We start from the raw sequence: 25,766 nt of genomic DNA, 5'->3' as shown, positions 1-25,766 counted from the left end.
GAGTGGTGAATGTTGACGTTCAGCGATGAGCGGAGAAGGGGGGGGGGGGGGGGGTCGCAGATTTGAGTGCCCGGTCGCAGATTTGAAGCGCGAGGATCTGGTAGCACAGAGCATCAAAGCGTTATTTTCTCGGGGAACCTGGACTTCAGCGCACAGCTTTTGCAGCGGCGAGGACCCGAAACACAATTCTTCGCTCGAGAGAAATGTGTTTCGGCGTCTCGCCGCAACGGGGCGCCAGTCACGTGTCTCTCCTCTCATCCGTTCCCTGCCGCTCCACCTTTTCAATCCAGCGACCGCTTCTGGTGGCGATCTGCCAGGCTTTGTCAGTATATAGGACGTTATGGCAGAGCACATTTTACGTTTCGTGTTGAGTTCGAGAAGTAGTGATGTTATAGTGAAATCCAACGCCGCTGGAAGTTTCTAAAACCCTCCAACATTAAGCGTAGCGACTGGATACCGCCAAAGTGGAATTTTGTGTAACGCGAGTAATCTTTGAAACACTTGTTTTGAAGTTATCGTTAGAAGACGACAGGGGAAGAAACTGCGTTCATGTTTCTTCGTCGTCTCGCATTAAAAGATGTCCAAACAGGATACCACAAAACGCACGACTCCAACAAATCGTGCAGCGCTCCGCTTCCGGTCGTTTTTCTTTGCCGGGGAAAAACTTCCCCCCGTCAAATCTGCCGGAGGAAAACTTCTCCCCGTCGAATCTCCGAATCCCCCCCCGCGGATTTAACGGGCGGTAAGTTTCCCCCGGCAAAAAAAAAAAAAAAACGACCGGAAGCGGAGCGCTGCACGATTTGTCGGAGTCGTGCGTTTTGTAGTATCCCGTTTGGGGCACCCCTTTCGACGATTGATAAGTCGAGACTCCCTTCTCTTTCCTCTTCTCTCGGTGCGGCCAATGGGAACACCTGACTTCTCTCTGCGTGCGCTGTGAGGGGAGAAAAGAAGGGTTTTTCCATCTCCGCTGCAACGAGTAAAGTACAAACGCCGACATCGAAATCCGTGCAAAGTGTCACCCGTAAAGCTATCAATTTAAAAATTACTGCTATTTGCTTTCAATCAACCACGAACAAATGGGGAAGTACCTGATGTAGGGAAACGAGCAGGAATTGTTCCTTTACTGGAACCCGTGAAGTCGCCATTGGATCTTTCATGGTACCATCCTGCAGCGGTTGCTAGTTGTTTAAGAAAATTGACTAAAAAATATTAATAGGCGCTTAGACTGATATCTCGAGCAGCAAAATGCGTAGCCGAAAGTAACGAATGATTGTACTGGAGTCTGGACCTCAATAGACTCTGCTATTGGCCTTGTCAATTGTATAGGAGTAAAATAAACGCGATGCAAAATCACAATTGCCGCTTTCCTGGACGTGATGGGAGCGTTAAATATTGCCACACATAATGCCATATTTCAAGCTCTACAGTAAGTAGTTAGAGGAGGGTGTCTCACTAGAATAAAGAGTTACCGCTCAAAAGGTACAATTTTAATGACAGTAGAAGTGGGCAAAACTACCGATGACTACTTTATGTCATCGGATGTCATTCCCCTCCCCCCCGTGCCTTTCGCGGCGACAGTGTGCAGATACCAGTGGGTGTTAATATGTTTAAAGCGATAGAGGGCGAAACTTTGGAGATATTTCGAGCTCGTTAGCTGAGGTCGCCGCTATGGCATAACTCTTCTTCTCTCCCCTCTTGGCGGGAAGAAGGGGAAGGAGGAACCCTTCTTTTCTCCGCTCTTGGAGCGAGGAGAGGGAAGTTGGGTTTTCCCGTCGGCCTCGCAGAGCAGAGAGAGAAGAGAGGGGAGCCCCGACATCCCGCCAGTAACGACGCGACGAAGCGAGAATTTTCCTGTCGTCTGCTTCAAACAAATAGTTGTTCCCAAACATTCCCCGCGTTATGCGATATCCCATCTTGGAAATATCTAGTTTTTGCGGGTAATGGTTACATGGGTTTAGAAACTTCCACCGCGCTTACCCACTTACCTCACGAATCACCGGGCACTCTTGGCGGTCGTCAGTGGCATCCACAACGCCAACCACGATGGCTATGAGAATTGAACTTACCTCCGCCCTCAGGTACGTGACGGCAGGATTCTACCCGCATTTCATGACCGTTCTACAGCTATCGCTTTCATTTCTTCGCACACTGCTGGCAAAAAAATACTTTTTTTAATGAGCATCCGCAGACTGTGGCCTTGAAGTGGCGTAAACGTATACGTTTACGCCACTTCAAGGCCACAGTCTGCGGATGCTCGTTTACGCCACTTTAAGGCCACAGTCTGCGGATGCTCATTAAAAAAAGTATTTTTGGCGCGTGCTTACCCCCTTCCCCCCCTATAGGGGGGGAAGGGGGGGGGGTAAGCACGCGCCTGAGTGATTTACCCGCCGACCCTCACTGCGCCTTAGAAAAGGAAGACGCAAGTCGATTTAACGTCCCGTCACCGTCTGCCTATATAAAAAGGCTATGATGCAATAGAAAAAAAATATAAGACAAAAAAAAAAAGAAAAACAATTGGTCTTGAAGAAGGGACCAAGTCGATTTCCAAACCATGGGATTTTTATGGGACCAATGTAGTAAGTGATTTTATATGTTTGTTTTTACTCAACCAAAAAAACTAAGTTGTGATGTTTTTTTTTTTTTTACTTTTCTTTCAGGTCGAAGTGACGCTTCGCGATTGCACAGTCACTTGCACTTATCGACTTGCTGGACCAAAAACTGTGCTACGGGGGGATGTATGGGTTCAGAACCGTGGATTTGAAAAAGTTAATCTGCCAGAAGGAATGCCATGCGCTTTTGGGGCGGTGAGTTGTTTTTCACTAAAATGTAAAAGGATGGACATAAATATGTCCCTAACATGGCGCACCAACGTGAAAAATGTGTCAGGTTTGACTAGCGCTATAATGATTACAAGAAATTAGTGTCGTAAAACTTTAAATTTGAGCTGAAAGTTATATTGGAATCCGGCATGTCGTTGTCATTTCGATAAATATATAATTTACTGTACATATTTGGCGCCTTGACATTGAGAGTATTTGCATAGATGTTGCGATAGTATTCTGTGCAGTGTTTGGTTGCATATCTGATTAAAGCGCACACGAATACACGCATTTTTTACGCAGGTATGCGACGGGAAAGGGAAGTGCTTCTGCGAGTTCTGCGATAAAATAAAAAAATAACATGTCAAGATAAATTTAAGAAATGCAGAGGTGCCACCGCCTTGAAGAAGACGTAGATGTTCCAATAAAAGTAGTTTCTTTCTGTGCTACTCAGTTTATTTATTTTGTACGCTTTTTGAACCTGTAGGTACTAGGTATTGTCATTTATTTCCCGACGTTTACGAAATGTTCCCTTTATTATACTGCAGGAACAGTATATAATGCTGTATGTAGCACGTTTTTTATGTTTCATTCGGATTTTAGTTTTGCTTCAAAATGCCTAACTGTGTCAAGACTAGGTACCTACAATTCCTTTTCTTTTCTACAAAGTAAAAAAATTTTTCCGCAAATAAAAATAAAAAAAATATCATATCTATTATTTTTATTGCTTCCTTAAATTAAAAGATTCAGGAAGTCAATTGGTTGTAATCGTAATCATAAAAGTAATGCAAGTCTCTTGATTTATAGATCGTTGGAGGTTGGTGGGTGCTCTAGTATGCGTAGGCTAGAGGTTTATGTGGTGCTAGTGTTTGGTTTCCAATTGAAATATTCAACAACCAGCATAAACTTGACTTCCTGTAATGCATTTCCATGAGAAAAGGGGAATGAATTTTCCCCTGCGCTTGATTATCAGATCAAATATAACAAAATATCATATATAATAAATATACTCGAACCTCTCTCGGTTGTGTAGAAGAAAATTAGGATTAGTTACAGGGCTTTATTTCAAATCCTTGAGAATAAACACTGCAAAATGTCGAGAGTATACACGCTCTTGCGTAACGTATGTCATGACGACAGAAGCTCGGCGCTTGCGTAATTCGCTGTCTTTGTGACGTATTCGTTTCTGCCCCGCCTCCTGAGCACGATTCGGAGGATTTTCGGGTCATTTTTGCTTCCGCTCGCGATTCCGCTCCCATGCCTCATCTGCGCTTTGTCTACGATATCTACCTCAGCCCGTCGTCATGGAGAGACCACCAAGGATACTTCAGAACGCGTGAGGCGACACCTCTCTGCCATATGAAATGAAAGTGCGGCAGTCCGTCTTCTGTTTGAACATGTACCAGGCAAACATGACTAACGCTGAACATGACAGCTTCCTCCACGCCTCCTCTGCTTATTTTTGACTTCGGTACTCGTGAGACTTGACGTCACACGCCACCTGCCAATGGCGTGCCTGTGGCCTGCATATGTTTTGCCGCGCCCTCGTATCTTTCCCTTTTCCGTTTTCGGGACTCGACGAGCAGAGGAGGCCTTGAACGATTGACTGACAGCCAATGAGTGTGCGCTGCCCGGACCCAGCGATGCGTTTGCCCTAGGCCTCAGTGAAGGACATAAGCGGACCTTGGTGGATTTCTTTTTACTTTTTCTTACACCCCCCCACCCGCCCCCCAACCAAAGGTGACATTCCAAGCTAAGGCTACGAGCCACCTCCCCCTTTGTCTCCCCTTCTACTCTCAGGTAAGCTTTCCCACCGACAAAAAGGACAGACGGAAGCGGAGTGCCGCACTTCATATAGCGGTGAAATGTCGCTTCACGCGTTCTTGTAGTTAGCTATTTGGACAATCCTTAACTGATATGCGCTTCATTTGGTCCGCCCGAACTTCCCAATGTCTAGCCTTAAGCTGTTCAGGTTTGTCTGCTCTGATGGTCCTGCGCGTGTTCCGGCACAATAGGGTTTCGATCAACACTGCCTAGAAGACAAGGCCTGCGAATGACGTCATTGTTAGTGGATCCCAGGCTCTTCTCAAGCGGAAAACCCTGAAGCTCGACGGGAGACGCCACAAAGTGGCAGACGCGTCCGTCTTGTCTTGGCATTGCCGTGCGCTAGCGGCACGCTCGTTTTGAGACACAGCATGACGCTCTGGCGTTGATGCTGACGCCGGCTATGCGGCACGGCGGGGATACACTAGTAATGACGTTTGGGAGGGGGGTCGAAAGCCTTGTCTTTTGGGTGTTATTGGCGAGACCTCTTTTATCAGCGCCCAGCCTCCAGCACGCAATCATTGGCTTTTGCTGAGCTAGCTGCGCTTGGGCTGAGCGGTCACGCTCGCGGTACACGAGACACCGAATTGCCATCAAAGGTAGAGGGAACTAGAATGTATTCCACAATTATTTCACTGAACTTTATTTTCTCGATAACCTGGATTCAGCGTCGTGACGCGCGATGGCTTGCTCATCAGCGAGTGCGATAACGGCTACGCTCAGCCGTGGTGAAGCCGTTCGCGGCGATGTACTATCTAGTGCTTAAGCTGTCACCCTGCCAACTCTTTCATTAAGTGAAGCGACAAAGTTCAGCCTTGTGCTGTACACCGACACTCAAGAACGATCGTACCGTGTGGAAGATCTCATCGGGCCTCTACGACAGGCGGGTGTACGGGGTGACGTGGCATGCCTACGCGCGTTCCAAATGGGGCACGTCTGGCTGCTGGGCACGTCTGGCTCTACACGGCTGCGGCCCAAGAGAAGCTCCTGAAGGCAGGAAACCGACATTTCAAAGACCGTTTTTGCCTTGTTATCGGCCCCATTAAGCAGGAGTTGAAGGTCAGGGTCCATTGGGTGGCTTTTGACTTATCCGTCGAAGACATCCGCCGGACCTTCGAGCCTTTAGGCGAAGTAAAATGATTCACTCGTAAGGAGTGGCGGGTCGAGGGCCTGACGGACGTCAATTCAACGACCGCCCTCGTTCGGTTGGTTCTTCAGGACAACATGTCGGTCGAGTCTCTGCCTCATCAGCTCCGTTTCTATGCGGCACTATGCTTGTCGTGGCACCCGGGAGGGCGCCGGTATGCCTTTGATGCAAACGCACCAGGTACAGTGCGCCGCAGTATGAAAGACCCACTGGGAGCGCGTGGCCGACGCGGTGGCTGGCGGGGGCGCTGCGAGCGCTCCGGGCAATTCCATTCTGCTTCAAGGGGAGGACGCTCACTCGGGGCTCAGTACAAAACTGATAAGCGCGCGCCCCTCGAAGCAGAATGGAACTGCCCGGAGCGCTCGCAGCGCCCCCGCCAGCCACCGCCTCGGCCACGCGCTCCCAGTGGGTCTTTCATATTGCGGCGCACTGTACATACCACGCGATTGCAAGGCGCCCAGACGTGAAAGGTGTCGTACGTTCGGGCACGAGACCCAAGACTGTGTGCAACCCTACGCCCGAGCCGCCGCCAGTCAAGTCCCTGAAGACGAGAGCACGACCCATGCCCTGGACAAAGGAGACGCAGAGGAGGCGGCAACGCCGTCGACTCCGGTGCTTCCACGACGGAATACCCGAGCAGCGAGCGTCAAGACCAGCAAGATGCCGAGAAGTCAAGAAGACAAGGCGTTCACCGCGGCCCCAGTATCGGGGGAGCGTCTCAGTGGCCAGGCTGACGGCGACGAGAAGGTGACAGCGCAGCAGGCATCGACCACGTACGACGAGAACACTGCACTGGTTGAAAACAACATGGACGAAATGGACATGGAGAGCAATACTGCCAAGAGGCGGTTAAACGAGTCGTTAGAGACGCAAAACGAGCCTGTCGAGCAGCCGGAGCTTTAGTGTTAAGAGAGTATGCCCGGGAAGCAGCCATGGTAGTACGTCGTCGCTTCCCCGAGGCGACTCGCAGTCCCAGTGACGTTCAAGGGCTACAGTGGCTAGCTTTCTGGCGTGCCAGTAGGTGAGAGCCATGCTGAAAGTCCTTGACTTGCTCGATGACAGTGACTCTTTAAAGTTCCCTCCGTGTTGCTACGCCTAACGAGCAGGGAATCGCGGCTAAGCGTCGGCAACTGCAGCTGTACCGGCTGCTCACTAAGCATTATTTGGGCGTAGTCGCTATTCAAGAGACTAAAGTTGAGAGTGAGGGCCATACCAAATACGATATAGCTTCGCCAATACTAAAAACTCCTCCGAAAACCTATGGGAGCGGCGGCGAACGTGACAGTGGCGCCTCTAGTGGACTCGGGAGTCTACGGAAGCAGACGACACAATGGAAAAGTATAGGCTCTGCGACGTCCTCGAGCTTTGCGTGCCCCATTTCGTCACCCCAACAGCAGAAAAATTTCATTACGGTCAGTCCGCATGCAAAGCGAAATCCACTGATCGCTACTGCAGCGACAGACAAATAACAACGCGCGCATAAACAAAGATATATCAGTTTGTTTAGAGGTACGTCTCAAACGTCACACAGGGGGATCACGCGCCTTTCAAGCGCATCTGGGAAGCGGAAAAAGGGCGTTTAGCTACTCGAACTACGTCGTAACAGGTTACTGTTCATCCGTTACAAACTGCATTGTCACAATTTCTTAACTGAATAGGTGATTATTAAAACGTGCGCAAGCAACATATTAAAATTACCAGAGCAAGCGCACCAGCCTCTGCAGCGTTACAAGAACAAAAAGTAACGAGAAAAATGACCGTGCAAATACTTTCCGAACTTTGCAGAAAAGATGGGGTCGCCATCCCAGACAAAAATAAAAATAAATGGGGAACAGTCGCGAACAACGGCGAATGAAAAAAAGAAGTTAGCAGACCTACAAAGCTACAAATTACCCAGCAAAGACCTCCTTCCACGACGACGATCGCACGGGCCTTCGGTAGGAGCATTAAAAATTAGCAATATATATATATATATATATATATATATATATATATATATATATATTATATATGTATATATATCTATATATAAATGACATCTTCAAGTTGTGGGGAGCCGAGGCGTTCGCATATAAGTAAAAAAAGCCACCGAGGTTCAAACAAACTTGGATAGTTTAATGGACGTTTCGGAGGGGGACCCTCCTTCTTCAAGCGTGACATAAAAGTGAATAGGGTTACATGATGGCCGAGATTTTCACTCGGAGGGGGAGAGAAGAAGCAGTATATGAGAGGGGACGACAGAAGGCACAACATAACAACACGAATGCCCCAAAAAGTGACGGCAGCAGCAATTATATTTGAAGTTAAGATTTACGACAGGCGGAACACAACGGTGTCCCCAGCCCCGAAAAACCTTTCCCGATGACGGAACTGCGGTGGCAGGGCCCCGAGGGCAAGAAGCCACACGCGGCCGGCAGAGCGAGGCATCTGGGGCCGACCCCCGCCCGCACCGCCACAGGCGAGTCCCGCACACCCGCTCCCATGGGGTGTATCTCGAAACAACCCATTCTTATTTGAACCCTTCTCGTTTGAACCCATTCGCAAAACGCCCTTCTCGTTTTAACCTTTCGCGTTTCGACCCTTTCTTATTTATACCCGTCTCATTCGAACCCATTCTCATTTGAACGCTTCTCGTCTGAACCCATTCGAAAAACGCCCTTCGCGTTTTAACCTTTCGCGTTTCGACCCTTTCTCATTTGAACCCGTTGTCATTTGAACATCGTAGTGAGGTATAGAGAAAGGAAAAACAGTTAAGGATGAAGGTTGAAGATGAAGCGAAGCGGCACCATCTCTTGCATAGCACATGAAACAATTTTCCTTACGCCTGCGTGCCACCCCGAGTCTGTTGACGTAGCTACGTGGTCACATGGTGACGTGGTTTCAAAAGTGCTAGCGCAGATTCGGTACTTCATTTCTCTTCTGTCGCTGTATGTCGTAAGATGTAGTCGTGTGGAGCGGATGGATCATTGTGCTAGTCGTGTGTTATTGCTTGTAATGGCCAATTCGGGTGTTAATTTTTCCTGAAAAAAAGTTTTCCCATATCTTCGGCAAGGGCGCTCGCGTGGTCAAAGGCTGGCGGGTGCAAGCTTTTCGGGTTGCGCTTCTCAGGCGTGTACCGGCAATTTACCAGCAGAAGTTTTCCCGAGCTCCAAGAGGTCGGGCAGCTTGTCTGCCAGTCTGTATCCGGTATCGTCACATCCTAATCGGGATGGGGAACCAAACAAAACAATGCTCGCTGAGGCGGCAAATAGCGGGTTCGAGAGGCAAACGAAGCCATCGAGACAGGCACCCTTTAGTGCTCTGAGACAAGATAGCATAAACAACGAAGAGAAATATAATTTGTGTTTCAAAGAAAGTCAACATTTTTGGAAGAATTTATCCAGCCTGAGCAAGGTATGTTTGTTCTGAGACACGGGCTGCATCATACATCACTTTATTTTACAACTCTGTAATAACAAGTTATTACACCGCTGAAAAAAAAGTATGCATAGTGATGCAGTTTGAAACTTGAACATGTATTACAATTTCAAGGAGGGTGGGTACAATGAGAAGACTGTGGATTCCAAAAAAGGTACTAGAGAGTTTTAGTAGCTCGTTCCGATACCCCCGATAACGATACTATGCATGCGCAAGGGAGGCGGTGGCGGAGTATCGGGTACCGTTATCAGAGTCACGGGAACGATCTACTAAAACTCTCTACTAACAGTAAACAGAATATGGAAAGCGACGCTGGCAAGCCTCCGTGGCAACAGTTAATCGAAAATCCAAACGAAGTTTATTGAAATTTGACGCGCGTGCGGGCAGCACCACACTGATTTATACATCTGCCCTTTCATTGATTTTATATTTTAATATTCTGTCAGCTGTACGAACTGTGGTAATGCCAATATTTTGAAAAGTTTTGTGTAGCCGCTTCTGTTTACACACATCTCAAAGAGTCGTTGTTTATGTTGTTGGCGTATGCAGCGTGCTCAGGGTACCATAGAATCATCGAAGAAGAAGTTAACAGATCTCACTCGCGACCCAGTCAAATAAAAAAGCCAGTTCATTGTGCTTTGCATTCGGGTGGAAAGGGTCACGTGATGCGCCGCAGGCGCGTTTTTGGTCACCGGTGCCACAGGCAAGGGCTCGAAGGCAATTAATTACCCGAATTCGCCATAAATACCGCAGAAAGATTGCGAGATCATGATGTTGGATTAGTTTGAATTCGAAATGAGAGAGGTTAAAATGAGAAAAGTCTTTCTGACAATGGTCAAAACCAGAAAGTATGTTTTGAGAAAATTTGAAATGAGAAAGGTTAAAATGAGAAAAGACGTTTTGAGAAGGGTCCAAACCCGAAAGTTTGTTTTGAGAACGGTTTAAATGAGAAAGGGAGAAACGCGAAAGTTGTTCTGCGCTGGGTTGAAATGAGAAGGTAAAAACGAGAAGGTAGAAATGCGAACGGGTTCAAATGAGAACCACCCGTTCCCATGCCCGTCCGACTCGGACACCGGACCAGAAGCGCCAAAGGGCGCCGCTCACGATACACCTGCTAGACAAAGAGCGAGAGGGGGGGGGGCAGAGAGGGGGGGGGGGGGGACTGGAAGGGGCGACAATACGTCCGATTAAACTATTCAAGTTTGTTTGAACCTCGGTGGCTTTTTTACTTTATATATATATATCTATATATATATATATATATATATATATAACTTTTTTTTTCAGCTGCACGTTACACGTTTGTTTATTTGCTTTCGCGGCGTCGGTAGAAATTAAGAACAAAATAGAGGAAAGGAATAACGTAGTCCAACTCACACTGCCCGGTAAATAAGAGTCGCACGCTGCAACTGCTACGTGCTAGCAGTGTGTGACCTTTTTTTGCTTTCGCATTTTTTTTCCCAGTGACTTTGGCAGGTTGTTTCTTTGCTCGCTTGGCGCAGCAGTTCGAAAGTACATTCCAGTACTTGTTGACGTCTGCAATCCTTGCACACAGTGCGTTTTTTTTTTTTTTTTTTTTTAAGTGTCGATCAGCAGCCTCAAGTGCGTTTTCAGCTGAACTCTTGTTTGGTGAAATATTCGTCTGTTGAGGCGTCAGTGGCTATTTTGAAGCCAGACTTCGACAGCTCTTCGAGTTTAATTTGAAGTAACTTAATTACTCACGTTTGTTCGGTTTTCGGGAAGCGGAAGAAGGATTTTCCACCACATCACAATAACTTGTTTTTGCAGTGGAGATGGCAGGCATATGACTTGCCTGCCATCTCCAAGTATGCGCTGGTGTACGCCCGAAGGCGGCCGGTTCATCAACCAACGATGACCCGCAGCAGACGTGACCGCGTACTCAAATAAAATCCGAATAGAAATGTATAACGAGCTTACACTTATCAATATGTTTATTAAGTACCCAAAAGTACATATGAAGATTTCGGGTCAGAAACTCAATCGAAGGCGAACAAAGAAAATTATCACAAACGACAATAAAAAAAAAAAAGAAAACAGGAAAAGAAATAACAAGAAAGTTGCAGACGACCCTCCAAATGTCCGGGCATTGCGTAGCAGACGAACCGGTGGCAGTAAGCGACGAAGAGAAGGAAAGAAAGTAAAAACCAACGTTACTAAAACACTCAGTTGGGAAACTCGCCGTCGAAACCTGGGCCGCTGGCGTCCACCGAGACCGAGCTAAATGCGACAACAGCGCCACTCTTTATCGTTTGTCTGTACTATGGTCACCTTGAGCTTTTTGAAAGCGTGTTTTTGCGTAAAAACAAGCGGAAAAGACTCTTTTTGTATGAAATTTATTGGAGTTTATTACCAAATGATGGGCGCGTGATGTTTTTATCATCTTTAGTTCGCAAGGTTTTGCGGAACAATTAATATTGTTTTCATACAACCATGCCTCAGCGGGCCTTTCAGGTAGCGCGTCCCGACCTAGGTGCATTTTAACTTCGGCAGTTGAACGCGGCGCGTCCGCCGGGGAGACGGGGTGGCATATGTGCCTGTGGACGGTTTTTTCTTCCTCTGCGGGGACTCCAACTGTGTACTAGACTCCTCTCGAGACGTTCGCGGGCCTGGTCGCGGGCAAAATACCTCTGACGCTCAGGAGCTGGTTCGGCTTCTCGGGCTGCACGACCTGCGCGACGCCTGGGTCGAACTACACGGCGCTGCGTACGACTCCACGTGGTCGCGGGGCACGTCGGCGAGCCGGCTGGACCGCGTCTATGTCCAGCAACATCTTGCATCGCGTCTCCTCAGCTGCGAGGTGCTTTCCTTTCCATCAGCTGCAGGCTATGTTTCAGATCATCGCCCGGTTTCAGCGGTTTTTGATGTGTAGGGTTTTTTGTACCCACGCGGCGACACATGGCGTCTAGATATCTCGCTACTGCGGGACGAACCGTCCATCTCCAGCTTACGACAATCGATTCGGGCGTCACTGACGGCCGTTGCCTTGTCCCCTGCCCAGTGGGACGCGCTGAAGTATGACTGCCGGTTTTTCGCGACGGCAGCTGGGAAGTCGCTTCGGCGCCGCACGACGGAGGCCCTCAATGAGGTTGTCCGTCGCATTCGCGTTGTGCAGCGTGGTGGTGTGCGCACCTCCTTGATGTTTGAGTACCTCACGGTTCTTCGCGACCGCCATCAACGTCTGTTGAGCATGTCCTCTCGAAGTGCTGTGGCGCAGCGGCTGCGTGACCAGCCGGTGGAAGACCCGGAGGTGCTCCGGTGCCTCCGTGCCACACGCACCGGTGGGGACGGGTACTCGTACGTTCCCAATGTACATCTCGCGGACGGCAGCCTTTCGGAGGACCCCCGTGAAATTGGCGCGGTGTTCCGAAATTTCTTTTCGTCCCTATTTTGCTCGGACCCCGCCGTAAACATCTCGAATTTCGCCGAGCGGGTTGCCTTTTTTGCGGAGATCTCCCGGCCTGCCCTGATGATCTGGGCTCCTCTCTGTTCCGTCCTACAACACGCGAGGAACTCTTTGACGTCCTCCGGGCTATGAAAGTCGGGTCTGCACCTGGCCCCAACGGCTTACCAGCCGAATTTTACGTCACTTTTTGGGATGTCCTCGCGAATCCCCTAGTCCAGCTTGTAAACGGCTTTCTGGAGACAGGCGAAGTTCTACCATCCTTCAGAAGAGGTCGCGTCATCCTCCTCCCAAAGAAGGGTGGCTCTTCATCGGATCCTGCGGCTTGGCGACCTATCACTTTGTTAAACGCAGAATATAAGATGGTAGCGTCTCTACTCGTCTCGCGCCTCCGTACGGTCATGCCCCATGTGTTGAGCCCAGTTCAAACGTGTTCGGTGCCTGGGAGAAACATTTTTTCGTCCCTGTCACTCACACGAGACCTCTTTTCGTGCGCGAATTTTACCCATCTGTCGGGGGCCTGTGTCTCCCTCGATCAAGCGAAAGCGTTTGATAGGGTTGAGCATAGTCATCTGTTCGAGGTCCTGAGAGCCTTTCGCTTCCCCGAGACTTTCATTTCGTTACTTCAGTCCCTATACAGCGGACTGACTGGCCATTTGCAAGTCAACGGGTGTCTTCTTCCGCCTTTTCCAGTAAGTAGGGGAGTACGACAGGGCTGCCCGTTGTCTCCCTTACTCTACGTCCTTAGTCTTGATCCGCTTCTCCGACGTCTTGCATCCTGCTCCCGGATTTGTGGCTTTCCGCTGCCCGGCCGGGACTCAGTCGTGGTTAGCGCCTACGCAGACGACGTCAGTTTGTTTGTCCGCAACTCTGACAGTTTTGAGGCTGCTGGACAGCTGTTCTTGGAGTACGGCGCACTCTCTGGGGCTTGTTTAAACACTACCAAGAGCCAGGCTTTGAAGTTTGGAGGCTCTCCTCCCGCTCTACATGCGGATATCCAGATTGTGAACGAGCTCCGAGTTCTCGGCGTGTTTTTTGACTCTCGTGGAGTGGCACCCCGCACGGGGGAGGTTGTAGCATCCGCCGTTGAACGTCAGGTGGCTGTTGCAGGGACCTTTACGCTCTCCCTCCGCGACAGAGCTTACCTAGTAAGAGCTGTTTTTTGTGGGCAACTTTTCTATGTTGCTCACTTTGCACTTCCCTCTTCTCGGTTCGCTAGCCGCATCACCTCATGTCTCTTCCGGTTTTACTGGAGCAGGGGCACTGAGCTAGTGACAAGGTCGGTGCTCCGCCTTCCCACACACTAAACATTTTCACGCCCTTATTGGTGTAAATGGCATGGGTCACAACTCACCCCCTTATTGGTGTACAAAAGCGCCCTAGAAAAATGGTGTTATTTCTCACACCCTCAAAAACCGGTGTAATTCCTTACACCCTACACAGAAAGGAGTGATTCTGCTCTACACCTATTTATTAGGGTGTGATGGCAGCAGTACACCCTACCAAAAACGTGTACTGCAGCTAGAAGAGCATGGTGGGTAAACCCCGAGACTAGTGACAAAAAAATTGGGAAAACACAATACTGCCTCAAAATGTCTTGAGACGTGTTGTGTTGTCCCGATGTTTTGTCCTAGCCTTGGGTTTTTTTCACCATGATCCTTCACCAGCTCGCCTGCGCAGTAACTCTCACTTCATTCAGCTACAAAAAGTTATACTAAATGTGTAACACAGCACTTCATCAAAAAGTATTTACGGAGAAATGATTGCTAACAAATTGAAACATGTGGAACACTTTATTTTTTGAATCCAGAAAAAACGTGCATGGACCTCATCTTCTTCTTTCGCGAATTCGCGAGAAACCCATGTCAAACCTCAAATGCTGGCATTTGTGACCTAGTGTTAAGTTTTTGTGACAAAGCTACAAAATTCTTAGAGGCTTAAAATAAATGCACTCAAACTTTAAATAAGGCTTTCCTTCGCCTAAACCTACTTTAAAGCTTTCTAGCTCTGCTGACGTAGGCAAAACTCGACAGGCTGGCAGAGACGGACCGACCGGGAGATGCTTGGGGCGTAAGCGGCAGTTCATGTTTGTAGACAGTAAAATGGTCTATTGAGACGGAAGCAGGACTACTACCAGAAGCATGGTTGCAGAGTACTTACAAATAAAACACCGATCTCATGTAATCCGTGATAGTTGCATAATCCGGTTCGGGCACCACAGAAAAATTCGCAAACACAACGTCCAGGATGAAGGCGGTTGCTCACATTCAACGGAACTCTCGCCGTCGCCGATGAGCAGCTCTCTGTCGTGATAGATGCACAATCCGACTAGGGCAGCACAAAACTACGCAAACACAATGTCGAGGATGAAGGCGGTCGATCACAATCAGCGGAAGTCTCACGAGCGCCGACGAGCAGTTAGTTCTTTGTCGAAACGCGTCCAACAAACACAGCACAATAATTCTATGGACTCCGACGAAATTCACAAATATTACCAAAAAATTAGTATGAACGTATTCCGGCCGTTCAAGACGAAAAACCACGACTGCGACTGCAACGCACGAAAAACAGAAGAACACTGACGCCTGACGGAAGCTTTTTAGAAACCGGACCTACGTGGCCCCTACACTCACCGTAATTTGGAATACGGCAAAGACTTCGGCCCCAGTGAGCCCATCAGCGCGTCGGAGCAAGTCACGTGACATGTTATAGTCCAAGCGTCCCTGTCCCACGGAAAACGGTCACGTGTTACACACCACCCCTCTGATTTGCTAGAAGCGGCCTTCGCACTCGCTCACAGCCACACGAAGACACAAAAGAAGGTGTGGAGGCTTATCAGAAGACGAGGTCAAAGAGGGGTGGACAAAGCAGCTAATCTCCCTCTGCGGCTTTGTATAAGCCACCTGGGCTGCCCAAGGAGGGTCGCAAAATGGGACACGTCAGGACTTGCTTCACGCAGTGGCGTGCGTGCTCTGATGGCGACCGCGAAATCACGAAATAAATAACACAAAACAAATTCGAACGCATGAAACAAGAGATGCAATTTCACCCGTACGAAAAAAGAAAAAAAAAAGGAAAAAAAAGCGTCGGGAGGCTAGATATTTTGGTGTCAACTAAGGATCGCGTACTATAGCCGGGGTGTCATAAATTCGGCACTTTCGATTGTCTTGCGGAATTGTTTCGTTAGAACTACACACAAAAATAAAATCTCAGTGAAGGTGCTATAAGTAGAGCGAGGGCCAGTCAGGTGAGTTTGTAATACACGAAATGAGGGCGCACGGCCCATAGTTTGTTCAGTGGTTCAGCGCAGGAGGTCTTTCTCTGGTTAAAAGTAAGCAGATTTCGTTTTGCTTCATCTTATTTTTCTTTTCTTTTTTAACGTCGGATTTTAGGCGGTTCAGAAATAGACATACCTCGCCGGCATAGGCCATTCATGCGGGAATCTTGACGCTCAACCAAAAAACGGCATCGCCTACGGTATGTCAGGATGGCGTCGCCGCGACCCATCCTTTTTTTTTCACAGATATTAGAGAGTTTTAGTAGATCGTTTCCATGACTCCGATAACGATATCCCGATACTTCGCCACCGCCTCCCTTGCGCATGCATAGTATCGTTATCGGGGCTATCGGAGCTATCGGAACGCTGGACCAAAATGCTAACGGCGCAATTTTTCATATTTGATCCTATATCGGCGCAATGCTGTGTGCTGTTTGGGTTGTACATTGACACGTCTTCGTTAATCTTCTGCGAGTGGAGATGTTTTGTTTTTAAATCGAAGTTGAACTGATGAAACTGACGCACACGCGACACGTAATTTTCGCCTCGTGTCGGACGGTGAGTTCGATCGGAGTTGCAAAAACTATACTCCATCATTTCCTAACCATACGCGACTTCGTGTAGCGATTAATTATACTGGATGTTTATACCGCCGTACATCAGCAACAGTTTCAGCAAAGAAATAAGCATTAACGGATATGAAATCATGGGTGTATTAGGCTGGCATCACCATAACGCCCCTTTCACACCGTGTTAATACCGGGCGTATAATTCGCCCATACACCCTTTTTACACGATTTCAGACGCCATCGCAATAAGCGAGGTCGTAAAAAGGGTGTGGAAGGGATGAAAAACATCAGCACACCCTTTTTACACCCATCGATATTCAAATATCGGGTAAATGAAGCGTAAGAAGGGTGTTTTTCCTAACTTACACCCTTTTTACACGATTATGGGTGTTATAATGTTTAGTGTGCACGTCACTGGGCGGCAGGGGCATGCCCTGCGTCAGCACGGTGTGCCGCCTGCTTTCCCTCCGCACTGTTCTAGGGGTGTTAGATGACACGGATCACCCGGCACGGTCCGTGGCTCTTTATTTTCTAGGGCCCTCGCGCCGAGTGCTTGTTCCTCGCGCGTTGGGCAACCTTCACCCGAGCGCAGAAGCAACGCCGCCGTTTTACCAAGCGGTGGTGGCTTGCCAAGAAGAGTTGAGGCAGGCGTTACCAGACCTCGGAGTGCGCGAAGTACCACCGGCTCGCGTCGTCGAAGAGCTCTGCGTGACCCGGATCACTCGTGAGCAGAGGGATTGGGCGAACGCCTTTCCGTGGACCTGGTTGGTTTCTCGCCGCCTTCCCGGACCTGTGGAGGATTTTGAGTGGCGTCGGGGCTGGGGTGTCCTTCCAACAAGACAACGACTCCACCGCTGGGGCATTGTTCCCGACCCTAAGTGCCCCAACTGTGGACAGGTAGAAACAAACACCCATGTTTTCTTTGATTGTCCCGTTGCGCGCTCATTTTGGCGCCAGGTGCACCATGGCTTCCGGGGTATCGGCATCTGGAACTTTGTGTCAGGCGGTAGGTGCCCCCGCGGGGGCTTCGCCCTGCTCCTGTTGGCAGTCGGCCAACTGGTCCTCTGGCAGAATCGTTGTGCGGCGGTTGGCCAGCAACGACGATCTCGTGCAATGTGGCCAGTCCTCTCTCGACTGCGGGGTACCCTGCTCCGCCACCTAGACTCCGAGCTCTTTTGGTTGGGCGAGGAAGAGTTCCTCAGGCGGTGGTCTTGCCACTACGTCCGGCTGGTCGGTGGTCACATCCACTTGCTTTTCGCGCCTCTCGCACAGGTGTGAGAGGCGTGGGGTGGGGTGAAAGGGGGGGGGGGGATTGGACGTTGGCCAGCCGAACGCTACGCCTGGATTACACTGACATTTCTTAGGTAAAGGAGAGAACCCACCTCGTGTGTGCTGATGAGATGTAAAGAGCGGCCATGTTTGGTTCGCTAAGTTATGTTTTTTCGTTACCTCCGTCCCTGCATCTTTGTAGCGTACATGTTCCTATTGTATACCGGTGTGATTTAGGTCTTGCAGTTTACAGTGTCAATAAACTTTTCTTTAAACCCTGTAACCTCATCCGCTGTATCTGTTCTTAAAGCCAAAATAGAAGTCACGTGCAGTTCTTTGGGTGGCCGCTGCGGGAGAATTGGTGGCGTTGTGTTCGTCATTAGCTCGGTGCTCGGAGACAGATTTGGGCCGCTTTTTCAAAGCTGTCTCTATGGGAGTTTCCCAACTGAGTGTTTTAGTAACGTTGGTAAAAACTAAGCCGAACAAGGCAAAGCAAAATATACGATGGCTCGTCAAGTAAGCGCAAGAAAGAAGCAAACAAAAAACATAAACGCAGAAAGATGAAAGACCGCGGCGGCGTTTCGTCGCCTCAAACATAAAAAGAAAGTAGACTTTGAAAAATGGAAGAAGGTGCACAACCGTCCAACGGGTGCTTTGTTATTTTTTTGTAACTCCGCTTTTATTACTTTTAGTAATAGTGGCAGATTTGCATGGCACAATCGACTTCTTCCAAGCACACGTGGTTCGAAATTGCCTTTTGCTTCTTCTTCCGGGGACGATCGGGATTAGCCAGCTCGCCTAATCGACGAAACGGTTTTAAGCAATACATTCGTACATTCAACTTGATCGATATGAACAGTAAAGTTGAAACGTAGCAATGTTCTAAAAAAAATTTACATTTCCCTTTTTCAAGAAATAAGGCGACGGTAGACTCGTGTTCTGCCTGGCTTACCTAAGCAGGCAGTTGGCCAAACGCAGAGCAGTGCGTGTGAGCACCGGGGACCTTTAAACAAGAGGTTAAGTTAAGCGCAATTGAGAAGACGTGTTATCTTAAGCACCGTGAAAAGAAAAAAACGAAGCTGTTTTACGCGATACCTCGAAGAAGCTTTAGATGAGGCGAGCCGGTCGCCCGGCGAATTCATGGAAGACATCAACAATATAAAAGCTCAACTCGAGGTTTTAGATCAAGAGCTTTTCAGAAGGGCTGCTGTACGAGCGCGGTTGGAAAGGATTTTGGTGGGGAAACGCCCACAAGTAAGGTGGTTGCGGTGGACAATAAATACGCACGAGGTAATGACAGTGGAAGTGTAACACCATGGAGTCACGAGAGGGAAAGGTTATCAAAAGTGCATTCGTCATATATTTCGAGAAATTATTTAATTTCCAGATCTTAGAAAACCCCGTGTTTTAAAGCGAATATTTTTCTTTAATGCCGGCGATAGATAGTGAAGAAAAAGATCTGGAAGCGCCGATAACTCTTTCTGAGATAACGAGAGAGTTAGACGATTTCAAACTGGAAAACCGCCTGGTCCTGACGAGTTGACGGTAGCTTTCTTTAATAAGAGGATTAAGCATGAGCTTGCTCGTATTTTGTTACATGTGTTTAGTGAAGCGTATAAGCGTAAATGTTTACCGCCCTCGTGTTCGCTCAAGGACTAGGAGAACTCGTCAAAAGCCCGCCGTTACAGGCCAACCGGTCATAGGTGAACTCGTGAAGGAGGCCAACCCGTCACAGGGCATCTCGTACGAGGAATTGTCGTCACGCCGGAACAATCGCCACAAGGAACACTCTTGTCACGGCGTAGAGTTTGACTGTAGAACTACCAATTTACTTCTGTTTATTCCTACGAAATATTTAACACACCGTGTTGGTAGTTGTAATCAAAACATGGCGCTGAAATTTAAATAAATATAACTGGATGTTATGACACGGTTGATAAAGAACAAATGACAAATGCGATTTTAATGAGCTTGCACGAGCGATTACACCATGGAACTCAATACCGGATATTTCAAGCAATATGCCGAAGCGGTCAGATAATAGATATGGTGAAGTGCTCCTTTAGAACTCTAGATATCCGCTTATCCACATCCTTGTATTTCTGTGCCAGACGCGGTGGCTGTTGTCCCCCGCCTAGCTGAGCCACCTTCAGTTCTTGTAGTGCTTGTTCATCTTTCAGACACCTCAGGAAGGCCCAGAGGTTGGGAAGCATCTAAAAAAGACAATACTTAGTAGCATATACATCGATGGAATATTGTATTGGCTTGACATGCCCATTTGTTACTCTGTGATCGTATGTATTTTTAAACCTACTTTTTTTTTTGGCACGTGAAGAAAAGAGGCAGCGACATAACTGGTTATTTGTGCACCATTTTATGCTATAAGATAATATTCCAAATATGCAGATAAACGAACCGTACTGATTAAATGAAATAAGTAACGAGGACGCGTTGAGGAGCTAATAAACGAATGAAAAATTTGGCGTTTAAAGTTTATTCTGGTGATCTGGCTCGGTAATACTATGAATTTGTAAAAATATCGTTCCAGAGGCGGAACGCATTTTTTTGGGAGGCTTCATGACATGGCAAGTCGAATAAAGTATTAGAGTATAGATATGATTATGGCTTACTTTCAAGCTTAGAGAATAGGACGTAATTACCTGAACAGAAAAATCTTTGTCTCGGCAGTAGCGTGCGTGCATGCCCAACTTGCAAAGTTTCCGGTACACCGATTAGCACAGATGAAACATCCTTCAACCCTCGCTTGAGAGAAATGCCTGCGACACGCTGCGATCACGGCCGCGTCAAAGTCACATTAGATTACACAGACTTCCACACTTGAGATGAAGCCGCGAAAAAAGTCTGAAGACGAAATGAAAGTGATGCTACAGTTTGCGACATACGAAAACTCGAACCATGCAAAATGCACAATGAAGCTTACAGCCGGTAGGTTACCTCCTTGTTCAGAAGCAAAGCGTACAGAAGCCGGATCACAGCATGCATTGTACAGCCCACGCATTATGTACACCTGGTAGAATAGAGACGGCGCCACCTTTAAAGCCCCGTCCATGAACCATGAACCATGTAGCCCTGGTTGTAGAAAGGCGCTCAACATTTTTCGGTGTGCCAACCACCAGAAGACGGTCCTTGTTTCCAGAATAGCTGTCATGAGCAAGACGGGGCTTGTCGTGTATACCCGACGCCTAGAAAAAATATAAAACGTATTGCTCTAACTTGATGAACTGGGTAGTTCAATTGGAATTTATGGTGCAAAGACTTGAATTACCTTGTACTCGTCTGGTAGAATTATGTCGTTTCGCAGTTTTGGGAGACCGTGTGGACTTTGGCGTGCTTGTCTTTGCTTTCGAATGGTACGTTTCAGCGATCTTGGCGAAGGCATCGTATGCTCACTGACAGTAGCGGCGGCATCAAGTAGGATTCTATTTATGTATACATAAATGATATTGTTAACATCGATCACCAAGTTCAGTTTGTCATTTATGCTGATAATACGAGACTCTTTATTTCTGCTACTGATGCTGATGTTCTGATATGTAAAGCGAACAATATATTCAGTAAATATGACATGTGGTCCAAAGTTAATGGCCTTAATATAAACACCCAAAAATCCAAAGCCATCTTTTTTAGATCTATTAATAAGCCAGTTCTGGTTAAAAATGAAATCAAACTTGGTGATTCCCAAATTAAGTTAGTTAGCCAACATAAAGTTTTAGGAGTACTTTTTTCGAGTATATGGTGTGGGATTGCCATGTTAACTATATAATTGCTAAACTTTCCAGAGTTGTTGGCATTAATGCCCGCTGTCGTAATGTTTTACCAATCAGTATTAAGTTAAAACTTTACTACGCACTATTGGAGTCCAATTTAAATTACTGTCATCTTATATGGGCTACGACAACTTAGACAAACCTTCAAAATCTACTATTATGGCAAAAAAGTTATACGTTATATCGCGGGTGTCTCACATACAGACCATACAGGACCATTGTTTTCTAGATATCAAATACTTCCCGTAGAACGCGTATATAATTATTCTTTACTCTGTACCCTTCGTTTCTCATCGCCCACATTCATAGATTTTTTGTATTTTATTTCTGAACGTGGGGGGGGGGGGGGGGGGGGAGAAACGTGAAAGTAATATAAACACACGCCGTGTAGACACTTGACTCCTTCCTCGGTTCCGCACAAATTACAACCTCCAGTCATTGCATTACAAAGTACCGTGCGAGTTAAATAAATGTTTCACGAACAACATAAACATCTACACAATTGGCAAAAAGGAGGTACGTACCTACTGTTTCAACTATTCATAACAAATTTTGTTCTTGTTTTATTTCAGTGTTATGTGACCTTGTTTTTTTTTTTTTCTTCTTATCATTCTGGTAAAGTGTTTTATGTGTTTGTTATCCGAGCTGCTGCCATGTATAAGGAAAACCCAGACTCAGTCAAGCTGCTTTTAGCAGCTTTTTTTCTGGGAACCCTTCCAGTACTTCTGGAAAAATAAAGTGTATTGTTTTGTATCCGATGGGGTGTATCACTTTCATTCTCTGTCATAAAATAGCGCACAAGTAAACAGTTTAGCAACTACACTGCCTCTTCACAAAATACAAAAATACAAGATATATTACCGGCTTTTTTCTTCGTGCTCTAACGGACTTTCGGTATGTCGGTATCAGTTGGATCTCCAACATGAGTGTGAGTCCCAGTTACGGCCACTATAACACCAATGGATTCGTCAGTAGTTGTCTTGGCCTTGCAGGTAGTACGATCCCGACATACTTAGTAAATACCAGCACCGCATCTTCTGCTTACTGTATGGAAAAACCCATTAGAGTAGCAACAGAGCCCCACGGTGAGTTTTCGTTACTTTATTACACACAGTGCCCCTAGCAAAGGCCTGAAATTTGCACAGAGTGCAGCTTTTTTATAACCCGCGTTCACAGGCCAATTTTCTTCTAGGCAAAACTGGTTAAAATTGAGGTTCGAAGTTCTTTTCTTAGACAAAGCATGATTCGTGTAAGCATGGCTATCCCAGTTCTAAAAAAGCGCAGGTCGGGCTTCGTTTGTAACACGCGGGTAATGGACCCTTTCATTTTGTGTAAAGAAAGGAAAAGAAAAAAAAAAAAAACGTTTGCTACAGGAGGACACTGAACCCTAGTCCATTTCTGCAAAACAAGTTCAAACGTATTCTCTCTGACACGGAGTCAACTTTGCAACCAGTGTTCCAGTAACGAATCACCCCCTTCGATGAGTGTTCTTGTGACGAAAGGACCTCGTACGAGAGGACCGGTGTGACCAGTTTTTTTGTGACGAGTCTTCCGGTGATGAGTGGGATTGTGACGAGTGGGCCGGTTCTCCCACTGGACATACCGGGTCCCCTTCGCCGAGGAGCGTGGACGGCGAGCCTTGCACGGTCGCGGCTTGAGGACCACCGTCGTTACTCTCGCAAACAAAACCATCCGGGTTGGAACGCGATGGCAGCCCGGTTCAAACAGACCCGGAATGCAGAGACGAGAGCCGGAACCCGTAATGACGTCAGCGCTCCCTCCGTACGGGTGGTGACGTAATTACGGCTTCCGGCTCCCGGATTGAAGAGTTGAAAAATTTTCAACTTTCTCCTTCCCGGGTCGTGACGTAGGCTTCCGTATTTTCTCCGCAGCCAATCAGCGCGGCGCGCATCCCTCCTCCGCCCTCCTTGCCACCGGCGTTCACGTGGTTCCGCGTGCGAATGCCTCTCGCTCCGTGCTTGCTTGCAAGAAAAGCTCCGGCGATGAACTGCCCGCCCGTCTCCGACGCGAGGAAAGCAGCTGAAGCTGCAAAGAGGAGTGCCGCTGCGTTTGACGTACCCGAGAAAGCCTATGGATTAGTTCAGCTAATCCAGCGGTACCCCTGGATCTACGACAGGTATCGTAGCGACCACAAGGACCGGGACAAGTGAAAGAACTCGATACTGCTTTTAATAATTTATTGACACGGTTTCGGAGACACGGGAGGTGGTTGCAACCCGATGAAACGGCATCTTCAATGCAAATATGAGTGGCCGTTTGTAGAGCCAGGCAGTGGTTGGCTTGCTGGCTGCAAATGGACCGGAAAGGCAGTGGGATGTTGTTAATAAGCAAATGTGCTAAGCTTCCAGCTTTGAGTGCATGCTTGTTCACTACAATTGTAATGAAGCAACTCATTTGTATATTTTTTTTATACACAATGTTTTACCAGCCTCGGGCACTTTGCGACCGACAAAATCTCCTCCCCCCCGAAACAAAATACAGGCTACGTGCCTAGCTGCAACCATTTTGCGTGCGAGCTACATCCGACACTTAAAAAGGTTAACGACACTGGTACGCGTTGTAGACCAGTTTTTAGGCAGTACTGTACGACCGCTAGCCTAGGGTCTTTAACACCCGAACGCAGAAGTGAAACACGAACGTCTGCTGGTACGATGCTCAATGCTCATCCAGATCGAAACGGGCAGGGATGGGGATGGAACCCAAGATCCCTGGGTTCTGCAGCGCGAGCTTTCGTGCAGAATTAAACTCACAAGCAGCTTGTAAGCACACATCCTAGCTGGCACAAAGGACAAGGAAGCACAACGGGCTTCCGTCATGCACTCAAAGGAGCACAACACCGTGACCAGATTTAGTGGACCGAAAGAGTGTGTCGTACGAGCTGCACATGTGCATGCCATTGCTATTTTTTTTTTATAGCACAGACGCAGTAAAATTTGACAAGCGTGTGACTCTTACGAAAGCTGCTCTCGTGATCCTGCCGCGTTAAAAATGATGTAAACGTGCTTTCACTGCGGGAGCGCACGCTCCAGGTGAATATTCCTGCGAGCGACGCGCGGGCCCATGTGGAACGCCACTTGATATATAACATGAAAATACTCCAAAATAAAAAGCAGCGCACCCTACCTGGCTCGTGACATTCGGAAGCACTCGAAGAATTCCCGGCCGTCGGGGTCTTCGAACATCTGTCTCACGATGGTGGCATACGAGCGTTTTTCGAGGCTTCAGGAGCTCGCGGACGGCCTTTCGCTTCTTCTTTTTCTTCACGCTCCGTAGGTACTGCTCACACGCAGCCGCAAAAGTAGTCAGCCGACGCCAGTTGATAGATCTTGCATCTGTGACGCACCTCACTACACAAAGGTTCACAAGTGAGGCAATTCGAGCTTCGTAGCCGGGATCCTGCCGAGACGACGCCATCACGAAACAAAGCGAGTGCTGCTCTAGACGGAGCGCGCCGCGCCGGCCGCGCGCCCGGGCTGCCCGGGCGACGACCCGGCTTGACGACAGCCGCTGATAGGTTGCCTGGGGAGCCGCCGTGACGTCAGCTCCCGTATACGGGGACCCGTGCCGCGCGCCGTTCAAATCAAACCGTGACGTCAGCTCCCGTAAACGGGAGCCGGAAGTGATTACGTCAGTACGGGTTCCGGCTCCCGGGTTCCGTATTCCGAGTCTGTTTGAACCGCGCTTAAGTCTCACCATAGACATCAAAGTGCGAAGCTTCCACAGGTGGTCGCTTACGAGTTCAATCAGAGTTTTATTGTGTTTCCCAAACAGCTTTAGGGGCCTTTTTGGTGTTACACTTCACATTATAAAATAGCACCGAACTAAACAAACTACACTGCAATCCTAACCACAATACTATTCTGGAACTTTTTAAAAGGTATAAAAAAGTCCACGTGAGGGTTAAAGTACTTGTTGTACATGGGCATCATCCGTGTCAGCGTGGGACTGGACTCTAGATAAGAGGGGTAAAAAAAAGGAGTAGACCTATTCTGTCGCTGGGGGACATGAATTGAGACTCTACTCAATAACATTGGGGAATCAAAAACAGAATTGAACAACTTATATAAAAACACCATGTCGCTCCTAGCTAAAAGAGGCAAAAAACCAAGAGTGCCCAAAAGAGCACATAATCATAAAAAAACACTCCGTTAATGTGGCGATCGTAGACAATTCTCACAAGTCGTCTCTGTATGCACTCCAACCTGAGCGCCTGA

General features: G+C 47.9%; 1 protein-coding gene across 1 annotated transcript in view; it reads left to right on the top strand.

Moving 5' to 3' along the window:
* Positions 1-25,766, top strand: part of LOC120841499 — a 68,878-nt gene that overhangs the window by 15,515 nt on the left and 27,597 nt on the right. The window contains exon 4 of the mRNA XM_040212402.1: positions 2,658-2,804. Coding sequence (XP_040068336.1) covers positions 2,658-2,804 — 147 coding nt within the window. The remainder of the gene's footprint in view (positions 1-2,657; positions 2,805-25,766) is intronic.

This window comes from Ixodes scapularis, unplaced genomic scaffold (genome assembly GCF_016920785.2).
Source record: "Ixodes scapularis isolate PalLabHiFi unplaced genomic scaffold, ASM1692078v2 PGA_scaffold8__174_contigs__length_109621045, whole genome shotgun sequence".
Classification (NCBI taxonomy): Eukaryota; Metazoa; Arthropoda; class Arachnida; order Ixodida; family Ixodidae; genus Ixodes; species Ixodes scapularis.
Note: the sequence above shows the minus strand (reverse complement) of the source record. Positions and strands in the feature narration are given on the sequence as shown.